The 14,557-nt window shown below is 35.4% G+C and overlaps 1 protein-coding gene across 1 annotated transcript; it reads right to left on the minus strand.

The window, feature by feature from the left end:
• Positions 1-6,039: 6,039 nt before the first annotated feature.
• Positions 6,040-9,939, minus strand: LOC127126914 (formin-like protein 1). Its single transcript, XM_051055947.1, has 4 exons — positions 7,943-9,939; positions 7,504-7,703; positions 7,075-7,319; positions 6,040-6,971 (listed from the first exon to the last, which is right to left on the minus strand). Exons 1-4 carry the CDS (start codon positions 9,733-9,735, stop codon positions 6,165-6,167), a joined length of 3,045 nt encoding a protein of 1,014 aa, XP_050911904.1. The 5' UTR covers positions 9,736-9,939; the 3' UTR covers positions 6,040-6,164.
• Positions 9,940-14,557: the final 4,618 nt, after the last annotated feature.

The following is a 14,557-nucleotide window of genomic DNA, read 5'->3' on the forward strand; positions in this document are numbered from 1 at the left end:
AAATGGATAAGAATGAGAGGGATCATTCATATCCTTATTCTGAGTATCTTTGAATACGGGACGTAGGCCCTAGTTATTCAAAGTATTCAACTTCATTCATAGACTTTAGTGCAATTCAAATCAAAAAAAACATTTCTCAACTTTCATCCTCATACCAACACTTCAACAATCAACATCAACAACATCTTTCTCTTTGGACTAAACATTATACTCTTTGGACACCCATACAACTCTCAAGGTTAATCACATTCTATTGGTTAATCACCTCCTTCATGGTTAATCCCATTCTCTTGGTTAAGCACTCATCTCTGAACCATACCCTTCTCTTTGGGTTAATCACCTTCTCATGGTTAAAACCATTTTCATGCATGCTTACCTTGTGAAGCTCGGGCTTAGGCAAGCCCCTCTCATGCATGTTCGCCTTGTGAGATTCAGGCTTAGAAGAACCCTTCATTCTCATGCATGTCTGCCTTGTGAGACTCAGGCTTAGGCAGACCCCCTTTTCTTTTATGTTTACCTTGTGAGACCCAGGCTTAGATAAACCTTTTCTCATGCATATCTGTCTTGTGAGACAGACCTTTTCATGCGTATCTATCTTGTGAGGGGTGCTAATATCTTCCCCTTGCATAACCAACTTCCTTACCATTTTCCTCTTCCCCTTGGGTTTTATCGATATTTTCTTTTTTCTTTGTAATAAATAAAGTTCGATGGTGACTCTGTTGTATTTCGAGCATGCAATGCGCTCAGGTAATTTTTGCAGTGCGACAACATCACATGGTGAAATTTTTATCTTTTCAATATTACTAAATTCTAAAATTCAGAGATGGCAGATTAAACATTCAATAAACCAAATACAAAAGACTTAGCACACTATGTCACTTTGAACTACTTGAGAATGTTGTTGGTGCATAAGAGGAAGAAGACGAAGATGATGAAGATGGAAGAGAGAGAGAGAGAGAGAGAGAGAGAGAGAGAGAAAGTTTCTAAAAAACTCTAACAAAAAAGATTGGAATTCTATTACAAAATGATTCACACTAAAAATGAAAACTAACTTTCAGTGCTTATACAATCGAAACTTAAATGCAAGTTCAAATTAACTCTAAATTCAATAGTAATATAACTGAAATAAATGAAAACTAACATTATCCCTTAATTCATATTCAGCTAATCAAAATTAACAACACCAATTCCATCCCTTAATTGGATAAAGTGTTCAACCTTGATTGTTTTAATCATAACATCTTCCAGCTACTTTTGAGTGTTATAATGCACAACTTCAAGCACCTCATTCTGAACCTGGTTTCTCATAAAATAAAACTTCATGTCAATGTGCTTGCTTCTTGCATGCAACATTTGATTCTTGACAAGGCTTATAGCTGATTTGTTGTTAATCGTCAATTTTACAGGCTTTCTCACCTTGATCTTCAGATCCTACAGCAAGGTCAGAATCCATACAGCTTGACAAGTAGTCAAAGCACCTACAATTTACTCAGCTTCACGGGTTGACAAGAAAAAATTGGTTGCTTCTTAGAGCACCAAGAAATAGGACTTCACGAGTACTTGAAAAAATATCCAGAAGTACTTCTTATGTCAACTCTGTTTCCACACCAATTAGAGTCTGAATAACAAATCAGCTATGACTCAGTTTTAGCACCAGAAGGGAACAAAACTCCATACTTCAAAGTCCCTTTAACATACCTCAATATCCTAACAGTATCTTGGTAACGCGACCACTTTGGTTTATTCATAAACCTACTCACCATTCCAACTGCATAGCAAATATCAGGTTTGGTATTACAAAGATATCTTAATGAGCCTACCACCTATTTAAAAATTGTAGCATCTACATCATCATCCTTAACACCAGAATCTAACTTCTGATTTATCTCAGCATGTGTGGTTGCAGACTTGCAATTCATCAGCTCAAATCTCTTCAGAAGCTCAAGTTTGCACTTCAGCTGATGCAAGATTATACCCTTGTCAAAGTACATAATCTCAATTCCTAGAAAATATATCATATTTCCTAGATCATCCATCTCAAACTCATCCATCAGCATCTCCTTGAACTTAGCTATCTCATTTGAGCAGCTCCCTGTTAGCAATATGTCATCAACATATAGACACACTAGAATCATATTCCTATCATATGTATGCTGAACATAAATACCATACTCCATCTCACATTTCTTGAATCCTTGAAGCTTGAAAAATGAATCAATTTTCAGATTACAGGCTCTAAGAGCTTGTTTCAGTCCATACAAGGTTTTATGTAACCTGTACGTCATCCCTTCCGGATTCTTTTTCACAAATCCAGGAGGTTGTGATACATAAACTTCCTCTTGTAAAAGACCATTCAGAAATGCAAATTTCACATTTAGATGCATCAGAGGCCAATTTCTGTTAGCAGCTATAGCAATCACCTGTCTGATTGTTTCAGGAGGTTGTGGCATGTTGTTGTATGAAGAAATTCGAATTTATAATGATGAAGATGTACGTGGAATGCTTGACAATTATTTAAATTTCATTAACTTAGGTCATTTAGAGTTGTATGTTAGATTCCGTAGAACAGTAGATGAAATTGTATCATTGTATAAAAAACCTAACTAGAACAGTACATGAAATTCTATCTATAAATACTCAATCATCCTTTCATTTTTACCACACCTCACATTTCTATCTCTTGCAACTCATCAAATTTTTATCAGCATGTCTCAAATTGCTTTTTTTTATGGGTGATAAACATAGGGAAACTAATGATAATATTCAAGCATTAGTAAGTGATACATATTTGCGGTTTTATTTATTTATGATGTATAACATATTCTTTGTTCATTATATATATATATATATATATATATATATATATATATATATATATATATATATATATATATATATATATATATATATATTATGTATTTGTTATTTTGTTTATTGTTTTCTATGCATGTATCAGGTGGAACCCGAAAGAGCCTTTAGAACCCGAAACCATAAGTTAGTTAATGCCCCACATATTTTGCGTCCTTTTTTGGAAACTTCCGATTTCGCAAACGTGGCAAAATCGAAGGATATAATAATTTATGCAAGTTTTATCTATGCTCTACTTGAACGATGGAGACCCAAAACACATACTTTTCACTTTCCAACCAGTGAGTGTACCATAACATTAGAAGATGTAAGTATGCTTTTGGGTTTACGCGTGAGTGGTAGAGTTGTGGTAGGACCTTATGAGATTAGTGTAAATGCTTGGACCGCGTTTCTGGGTCGTCAACCACTAGAAAATCACATTAAAGGTAGACATTTGCGTATCTCTTGGTTAAAACAAATTTTAGAAGAAACATAAATATCTAAAAATTATTCCCATGAAGAAATCATTATATATACAAGAATATACAATATATTGTGCACTGCACTTACCTTGTTCCCTGACAAATAGGCCAAAGATGTACATATTTTGTGAATACCCTTTCTTCAGAATTTGCAAACATGTGGTGAATATAGTTAGGGATCTGTTGTGTTTGCATTTCTATATAGAGAAATGTGTAAAACATTTAACGTTGATGCTGATGGAATGGGGGATGTGTTATTCTGCTCGAAACATGGGGATTTACATGATTCCCATTTATAGCACCAATTAGTTCAGTCGTGCCAACTCACCCATATGCATCATTGTAAGTTTGAATTTATTCGTGTAAATTTATTATTTTAAATTTATATATTTCAATATGTTAATTTTTCAATTTATTCTCAATTTTTTCAGATAGGCTTCGACCAATAAGAAGAAGAATTTCTCTAAAAATCCTCGCTGTTACCTTGATGGTTACCGTGTCATGTTTGATCACATGTCGCCAACCAACGTAATATAAGTGTCTGTACTTTTTTTGCAAATTACCTAAACTGTAAATGTTACACTAACGTATATTATTTATACATTAACAGTTTATATGGAGGCCATATCTTGGTTACCCATCTTTAGAGAATGATGACAATTTTATTTGGAGTGCAACGATACCTATCTTGTGTTTTTGGATCGTTGAAATGCATCAATCGAATATGGTTAAATTGCAATTTGGGTACTATCAAGACATATCCAACCCTCCTAAATGCCTCCAAGAACAACATACCATGACTATGCAAGAGTCATGGAATTATAGCTACACAACTTTGAATAGAAATGAGCAACGACTTTGGGAAAACAGACACCAACTATGTTTGACTAGGGTAGCGTTTCAGGGAGAATTGAAGACAATCGAAGAATATTTTAATTGGCTTCGAAATCTTTCATTACCACACGCATCAATAGAACAACTATTAATTGACCCTCGTTAACATTGTTCCGCATCACATATGTTGACTCTGCCACAACCACAATTAACAAACCCCCAAACACAAATCACTCCCAACCAACATTATACCCAAGCATCGACTTCCACCCAATATGAACCATAAACTCAATATACCCAAACATCGACTTCCACCCAATATGAACCACAAACTCAATATACCCAAACATCGACTTCCACCCAATATGAACCACAAACTCAATATACGCATCCCTTCCAATAGCAAACACAATACACCAAATACAATTAACCAAACTACCAAACCCAAACACAAAACACATCATACGAACAACCAAACTACCAGACACAAACACAACATACACCAACTAATTACCCATATCACACACCACAAAACCCTACAAACTACCCTTCTCAAACCCAACAACAACCATACCTCTGTCCCCCACAAAACTACACACCCATCCCACCACCTAACTTTGATTACTCAAATATCTATTAACAATCAATAACCACCGATGTGAGCGACTATTACATCACAACCATAGAACCTTCAAACCCAAATCCTGCCTCATTTACACAAATATTAGACAACTTTTCTTCAAATATCGATTTCGAGAATTTTAAAGCATTCGAAATTTTTCGTGAACAACCACTCATTTTTTAAACCTCTACTTATCCGTCCACAACATCAACCCCTCATATACGTACCTCAACACAACCATTAGGTCGTGGTTACTAGGTTCGAGTTTGTGCAAGATGTGGAACCGATAGTCATTTCATTAATGAAGATCTCAATCAACGTAGAAATTAATTTCTTTTTAATTTCTTGTAATTTTCAATTACATTTTAATAATATTAAACATGTAACATTATATATATATATATATATATATATATATATATATATATATATATATATATATATATATATATATATATATATATATATATATATATATATATATATATATTTAAATATAATTATATTATATTTAACCACATATATCTATAGAAGGATGAAAAAAAAATATTATAAAATTGTTTAGCCGGAAAAATATTGTATTAAAAAATTGTTTGGACACGAAAACAATATATTATACGAACAAATAAAAAATATATATAATATAATAATATATATTTAAATTAAAACATAAAAAAATAATATTTATTATATTTAAAATAATTAAGTGATATTATATTAAATATTATTTTTTAATTAATATTTAATATTAAAAAATTAATTTTTATTATTTAAAATTAATTCAGAAAATTAAAAATGAGAAGAAAAAAAAACTTAATCTGAGATGATTGAACTTGCGAACTTATGCCATCCAAAATGGAGGGTGAAAAAAAATTATTTAGAAAACCAAAAAGTGGCATTTGTAGAAGAAAAAAATTTAGGAGATGGCATTTTGAGAATTTAATTTCAGCAATATGGTCAAATACTCGACTAAAACGGATGAATTCGAGTGAAATGAGTATTCCAAGGCTCGTTAGGCAAGGTACCAAATTGTACTAGCTTGAACAACTTTGTCAGAAAAAAGAAGTTTGAACAGCATTTATATCAAAGAAACAAATTCATTGACCAATTAAAAATGGCGGGTCCCATTTTATCACGTGTTAGCCTCAAACAAAAACCGTAAAAGTTCCTCTTACAAAAATTGAAAAAAAATACCTCGAGCCCCTTGCACACATTCAATTACAGAAAATACAAAAACAGCATTGTAAATCCCAATTCAAAGCAAAGGTTCTCTCCAATTGAAAAGCTATATTTACAAGCTACTATAACAACATTATATAATACATACCTATTCCTACTAATCTTCTCTATATATTCTACATAAACAGAAATTATTTAAGCTAAGGTGATGAACTTTCATCATCTGAAGAGTTACTACAATGCTTCCTTTCATGTAATCCAGGAAGAGGTTGTGGAAGCATTGGATTAACCGGAACAGGAAACTTATGAGCCGAGCTAACCGTAGTTCGCTCGTTTATCATACCTACTTCTTTGCAGACACTGTCGAGAACCGCTATAAAATCTCTTACAACCAAGAAGATTCTTAATGGATGAGCTTCTTCCTTTGATAAGTTCCCATGAAAATATTCTGTAACTTCCTTCACAATGGTCAAAGCAACAGTTTCTTGCGCTTGAAGTTTCATGATTTCCTCCTCAGCCATTCTAACGAAATTGTTCATCGATTCTGTAAATTTCTGACTGGTTTCATCTGATCTCGCCTTTTTGATTAATTGCACGATCTCAGCTATGTTTGTAGCTCCTTTGGAAAGTTTAGAGACATCGCTGCTGAGAAGTTTGGAATCCATAGTAGCAGCCCTTTTTACGTTTGATAGCTCGCAACTCAGATTAGAAACAACTTGTAGGCCAAGTCTCCTGCCCTTAACATCATCGGTCAAGGTAGAGTTTGTAGTTTGATCAGTAGAAGAGAGACGAGCGCCTTCGGTTCTGATAACTTCCTGCACAACAAAATGCAGTAGAGTGGTTTTCCCGTCTGCGCCTTTGACATCAGCCAACTTGAGAAGTGTATCGAGTTTGTAGGCCTCCGCATCACCGCGATTTGTTCCCACATTCATTCGGTTTCCAGTTTTAAGTACAGCCTCTAGAAGCTTCAAGAACATTCTACAATTTCGCAACTCTTCACAAGCAACCTGAAACAACAAACCAATTAATTTAACCATGAGATTGAACAATACTAGACTTTGCTCATCCTCAAACAAATGAATAAACACAGTTGAATGTTTGGGTGAATACCTCTAGTGTTTGAAATGATTTTCTAAGATACTCTATTTCAGATTGAAAGTTGACCATGTAAAGCATTGCTTCAACCCTTTTGAATGCAAAAGGTATATCAAGCACCGCCTTCAAAAAATTCTCAGCAAGATCAAGCTTGGTCGGCGACTCATCTTTATGTTCCTTTAGTTTACGTTCTTCTTCCTTGGTTGGTGCCATTTTTAACAAGCTTTCAAGTAGCTCTGCTCCGAGTGTATCACTACCACCTGAGGAAAGGTTAATTTAGTATCATTATCAGTATCCTTGTTAAATATTTGTAGGCTGTTGCTAGAATTACATTTAATTAACCATACCTTATGAACAAGGCCTAATCAATAACTATTAATCCAATACAAAAACTACACAAAATCAAAGTCAAAGTCATAACCTAATGCAGGAATGAGAAAATACCATCTAAAAGTGCTTCACACACTTCTTCTATTGTGACATTAAGAGCCTTGAGTAAGATTGCAATATTTTGAGACTTCTTCGGATCAAGTACTCTGTCCTCCTGATTTGGCAAGGGAAGAACAGAACGTGGAGTAGCATCCTTGGGGTTTTGGTTTGATGGCTTCACTACAAACAACGTCTCAATCATTTCCTCATTCAATCTGCAGCCAACCCAATTCAATTTACTTAGTTCAAGAACACCAATTGCAGCATATACACAAAAGAGTTCTCAATTTCTCAAGACAAAAGCTATCCACCGGCTTATTTGAGCTTATGGAAATAATGTATAACCCGTTACAAGCGCTTAATTTCAAATTATCTAAGATACACCTAAAAGGCAAAAAAATTAATCAACATAAAGATACGAATAACTATAACTAATGAGAATTAGTAATCTTACTTAAACGACATGGAACTCATCTGATCCCACACCATCTCATGATCGGAACTTGTTCTCACTTTGTCCCAATGCAATGGCTTCAATTTAGGTTTCGAATTCCCTTCATTATTTTCCCCCAAAGACTCATTTGTAGTTTGGTTTTGCAACACGAAAGGCCTCGAAGGAGGTACTAACACAGGTGGCTTCAAAATCGACCGAGGCTGATCAACAATAGCCGAGGTTGCTGACATTTCCCAATGCCTCCTCTGCCGTGGCAGAGGCGGAGGTGGTGGAGGAGCTATAGGCTTCGGAAGAACCGGAACCTCCCAATGTTTCCTCTGTGGCGCAGGCATAGCATAAGAAAATGTTCCCCATTGGTTTGGATTGCAGCTAAACCCTCCTCTTTCTGTTTCAGGGGATGAAAGTAGGGCGGGTGACAATGGTAATGATGACAGACCCGGTAGCTTTAACCCGTCAGAAACACTTGACATTCTTGGAGACTGATCAAAACCTTGATGCATCATCGTGTTTTTCTCAGGTGAAGAAGGAAGAGAAAAAGCTGAAGATGAAGCACTAGAATGATTCGATAGCCTTGGTGGCTGTTCTGATAAAGAAGCGTTTTCAGTTTTCTCCATGAATCTCTCTTGTAATGACAGTGATGATGATGATGATGATGCATTTGAGGGTATAGAAGCATTTTCCTTTTCTTCATCAAAATTTCTCTCTGGTGTTGAGCGTGATGAAGAAGAAGAATATTGCACATGTTGGTTCTGAATTGGTGTAGTTTCAGGTGATTTTTGTTGTGTTCTCCGGGGACTAGAACTCGCCGGCGGTGAGAGGCTAATCGAAAGAGACTGCTCGGGAGAACCGAAAGAAGAGGAAGAACAAGAAATTGAGCTCGATTCTCCGCCTCTTCCAGCGCCTATGGCGGAGAATGCTCGCCGAGAACCCGATCCTGTACCGCCTGAGCTTTCTCTGGTGCCGAGAGAGGAGCCTCTCGGCGAGTAAAACTCCTCGTCTTCTTCATCTGAATAGGTGCTACCACGCGGGGGTGGTAGTGGAGGTTCGGGCAGTCGCGCTAACGGCGGGAGAGGACGGAGCTCCGGCGAGTTAAGTTTTCGTGACACCGAAGCGCCACCACGAGGAGGAACGGTGTCAATTTGGCGCGAGTTAACGACTGTACCAAGGTAGAGAAACTCGGAAGCGTTTCCTCCGACATCAACGGTAGTTTCAACATTGCGCGGGAAAAGTTCAAGGCTACTGTCGGATCTTAGAGTCTTGCTGTCGGTGGAAGCGCGACGGTTATAGCGGCGTCGGCGAAAGTAAAGGAAGCCGGAGATGATAACAGCGACGGCGGCTATGGCAGTGGCGGAGAGTGCAATGGGGACGAGTTTGTTAGAAGAGGAAGCTGGTTGAGGGGTGTGAGGGAGAATTAGGGCGGAGATGTTAGCTGGGAATGAAGCAAAGGTGAGTGGTGAAGGTGGTGGTGGTGAAAGAGGGTAGTTTGGGAAAAACGGTGATTCATTTTGGTTTTGGTTTTGGTTTTGGTTTTGGTTTGGGTTTGGGTTGTTGTCAGTGGGAATGGTGGTGGAAAATGGGTGTTTGGTGTTTGGGGTTAAAGGTGGAGAATGAGGTGACGGTGGTGGTGGTGGCGGCGGAGGAGGCGGTGGTTTAGGTAGTTCTGATGGAGGGAGAGAGTTCAATGGTACAAATGGTTCATGAAGGATCCTTCTATTATTGGATTTGATTGAAGCTAGTGATGCTTCTGAAAAGAACAAGAAGATAAACAAAAAAGACAAGTACAAGGATTGCATTTTGTTGTTGTTTTGTTAACGTTGTTGTTGTGTGAGTGAGGTGAGTGAGGTTTTAAGAGAGAAAATGGAGTAGTGAAGTAAGTAGATTATTGGAGAAGCTTTTTGTTGCCCAAAGAGAAAGTGTTGAAAAAGTTGTGAGCATGTGTGAAAAGGTTGAATTTAGGATGATGGTAAGTGAATAAGGAGAGTAAATTTAGGAGAGTGTGTGTTTTGTTTGCCTCCAGCTAAGATTCTACTTTCTTGTTCTCTTTCACACTTTTATATGTAACCTCATACTGTTTTGTTGGTATGTATATGTCACTTTACTCTAATCATTGTCTTTGCTTTCTCTTCTCTTTTTTATTTTTGTTTTTCAAAAAAGTTTTTTATATTCTCCCTCCTTTGTTTCTAGCATAATCAAAGATTGAGGCAATAATGTGAAGATTTTTTTAAGGTATATTACTATATAAAGTTTTGTCTCGCAATCTAACACTAAGTATGGGGACATTGAAAACAGTTGAGAATTTTTTTTCCTGACATTATCTTGAATTTAAAATAGAAGGTTGAATAACAAGAAATTCACTTTAATGATGATAATGTTAATTATTCGTTTAAGTAATAAAGTGCTTTTTTTTTCAAGAAAGATTATGAGTTTGAATATTGTGGATTGAATTTGTTTTTGCATGGGAAGTGAGGAGGATTTGAATCCTCTTATGTTTTTGTTTTCGGTCTCTTTTCTTTAATGCAACGTTGATAGATCCATAAAGAGAAATAAAAATAAAATATAAAAATGTGGATCAATAATTGAAATTGAGCATAATAGAGAGCATGAGAAATTACAAAAGATGATTCAAATCCAAATGAGTATTAGTGATTACAATTTACAAAGACAATTATTTAACATGACAATTTGGAAGAGATTACTATTTTTAGACGAGAGAATCTTAGACACCCTTTAAATTAATTAGGTATGAGTACTCAAATGAATTTGTTTATGGATATTTTTTCGATTCCTTTTTATATATTTGGTAACATACACTTTTTTTATTCTTTTAAAACTAGAGAAAATCAATAGTGTAAAATAATTTTACACTATTAAAATATGTTTATTTTGTCAATCACATTTTTATTTAAAATATTGATATAATATGATAAATATAAATGTTTTGATTAATTATATATATATATATATATATATATATATATATATATATATATATATATATATATATATATATATAATTTTATACTGTGTATTAGACTCTAAAAATAAAATAAAAAATTAAAGAATTGAAAGTAAAATCACATGATTATGAAATATTGGCATTGTCCAAGGAAATGACTACAATTTCACTGTTGTGTAATTTAAATAATTTTAATTATTTAGAAGATGAATAAATAATTGAGATATATTGTATTAATGTGAAAGAACTATTAATTAAGAGAGACAGAGAGAAAGTCACCAAATTTAAAATTACCCAAACTCAATTATATTGTCCACAGTTTTTTAGAAGTTGTTAGGAACATATACTTTATAAAATTATATCTTTGGAGGAAAATGTTCCTAAATCTCTTTCATGTGTTGTGTTGTTGTTTTTTTTCACTTAGATTTAATTTGGTGAGAATAAACTATACCTGCATTCCAACAAACAACAACAATTTGAAACACTCGATAAATATATTACAAATATATTTATGAATATAATATTTGAACCCTAAAATAGATTTTCAATTTGCTAAATTTATTGATACTTTAATCTATAGATAGGCACACACAAAAATTGGGTTAACTAAAGACTCTAAGTCTAGTTTAATCTTTAGTTCAATCTATATAAAAAATATGTATGGAAACTCTCATTTTGAAACATTGTATAGGAGTCCGATCTTTGATCTATCACAATTGTTGATGTGTATTCAATGGTCGCCTATACACCATATTAGAAAAATCGAGGGCAATTATAACCATATCTTTTATATATATGTGACTCTGAATCACACTAAAGTAGATTGTCACTCATAGTTGTAAAGTTTAACTTTATTCATATATTGACTTGAGCGTTGGAGTGTTAATCTTTTGGATGTACCCCATCTCTTATCATCTGAGAACCATAACCATCACACCAAAAACCTCACTACAGTGGTCGTCATTAACTTATAATCTTTTCTATGTTCCAGTACAAAATAACGACATCGTCTATAGGAATCATCTTTTGGTTATCTCAATTTCTCATTGAAATTTTTCTACTTTCCATTGTTTCACCACCACAATTGTTTTATGTTACAATTATATTCTTTCATAACTACTCTTTGCGTTATCTTCACTTATGGTTAGTTCATACACACAACGTAACTAATGATCTTCGATCAACTGTTTGGATTCTTCAACACAATGTTTCATCAGTTCTCTCTTCCATAGATGAAAAACATCTCCATAAACATGATCTCCAAGCTTCAATAGTAATTCCTCAACCAATATTCCAAGAAACTCAACCAATTCCTTTATTCCAACATCATTTTCCTCCACTTCACAATCTTCTTTTCCACCACAACCTGATATCTCTCCTCTACAACCTCATGTTTTAGTTCCCACATTGTTTAATCTTCTCCAATATCTCTAAGTTCCATTAGGCGCACAAAACTCTATTGAGCTTCTATTGAAATTTTAACCACTTGTAACAACAAAACGTGAGGCTCATTTACAAGAAGAACACGAGGAGAAGATTCCAAATGAAATTGCAACACAGTTAGAGGTTTTACAACATGATCCCTCCAGAGATATCTTGAGGGATGCTTTCGTTGATGTTGGTTCGTATCTGGAATGAGCTCAAGTATTTCCTATGAGACATTATCCTCCTTATTGTGACTAAAATTCACCTCCTCATGACTCTAATGGCAAAGATAGTAGTCGTACACCACTTGAAGGCCATCAACCAATGAGACTTCATTTTCCAATGAACCATGGAAGAAGTTCAATTACAACTATGTAGGACAATTCATCATCCACCATCGAAGAAATCCATTCAAAAGGAGAATCATTGAATTCCTCATTCCAAAGTCTTTGAAGAAACTCCTTAGGTTAAAAATTTACAATGACATTAGAGACCCTGATGAGCTCGTCGAACATGTGGATATCGTACTAGACTATCATCGACCCAGAGAAGCTATAAAGTGAAAACTTTTAATCCTAACCTTGAAGAGAGTATCCATGACTTAGTTCAAAGATGTAAAGAATAACAATGTCAACTCTTGTAGGACACTATGTGACTAGTTCACATCGCACTTCACGACAAGGAATTGTCAACCAAAGATGATAAGCATCCTCAATTCCATTGATCAGATAAATACGGAGATATTATGAGAATATATTGATAGGTTTGAAGGTCTGAAAAACACAAGAAAGGGGGTTTGAATTGGGTTTTACAAGCAAAAGCTTTTTCCAAAACAAGAACAACATTGACAAGTTATTAACAAAGAGATAAAAGCACAAGTGTTTTTATCCTGGTTCGCTTGAAACTCAAAGCTACTTCCGTCCACCCGCCAATGTGATTTTGCCTTATACGCAAGGACTTAATCCATTATAATCAACAGATTACAATAATCACAAAGAATAACCTTCTTTGTCTTCTCAAGGATCCAACTATACCCTAGTCTCCTTAAGGACTCACAAAAAATAATCTTCTTTGTCTTCTCAAGGAATCAAACAAATAGTTTGAATAATATTTTGTATGTTACAAGATGCTTTTATACAAGCAGATTTTATACAAATGAATAAATAAACACTTAGAGAAGATTTATGTACAAACAATTGATAGCTTTTCACAAAGAAAATAGACTTGTCAAAATATTGTGTCACCATGTTTTCTTCAAGTCTCCAAGTCTCACTTATATAGCATAAGAAGAAGACCGTCAGAATGGTACTTTGTCCTTCGCCCATAAAATTAGTGGCAGGTGTGATGTATAGTGTCGCAACGCGAAAAACAACCGGCGGGGAAAATACAAAGCCGCCACCGACGCTATTCATCCTATGACGGAAAGGGAGCGCAGGACTAACCTAAGAAAGGGAAAGGAACGATCTTACGACCAGAGATTGCAAGGTACGGGAGTCGGTTACGCAAAGGGATGGTGTTAGCACCCCTCACGTCCGCCGTACTCGACGGGATCCACGCTCAAAAGATAGCTCAAAGGGAAGGAAAAGGGTTGCTAATAAACTGCTCAAAGAAACTGCACAAACTGGAATTATAAACCGGTGGGGAAAGAAAGAAAATGGAGTAAGTGGACTCGGCAGGATGTCGCATCCTGGGCCTACGTAGTTTGTCAGAAACAAACATCAGAGTCGACGTAGTTCGGGGAAAGGAGGCATGCTCGCTAGGACATCGCATCTTGTGCCTACGTATCTTCTCTATCCAGAGGAGAATCAGAGCACTCGTAGCTCGGCTAACGCACGCCGAAACAAGACACCAAAAAGGGACGCTGAGACGTCAAAAGAAACACCCAAAAGGAAACAGAATGCCAATACATGGACTTACTTCCGAATCCCAACAATAACAAACAAAAGGAAACAGAATGCCAATACATGGACTTACATCCGACTCCTAACAACGACAACACAAAAGGAAACAGAATGCCAATAAATGGACTTACTTCCGACTCCCAACAACGACCAAACAAAAGGAAACATAATGCCAATACATGGACTTATATCCGACTCCTAACAATAACCATCACAAATGAACCCCAAATATGAACCCCAAGTAATAACAATCATCACAAATGAACCCCGAAGATGAACCCCAAAGAATAACAATCAACACAGATGAACCCCAATATGAACCCCAATGTGAAT

This window comes from Lathyrus oleraceus, chromosome 3 (assembly GCF_024323335.1).
Source record: "Lathyrus oleraceus cultivar Zhongwan6 chromosome 3, CAAS_Psat_ZW6_1.0, whole genome shotgun sequence".
Lineage (NCBI taxonomy): Eukaryota > Viridiplantae > Streptophyta > Magnoliopsida > Fabales > Fabaceae > Lathyrus > Lathyrus oleraceus.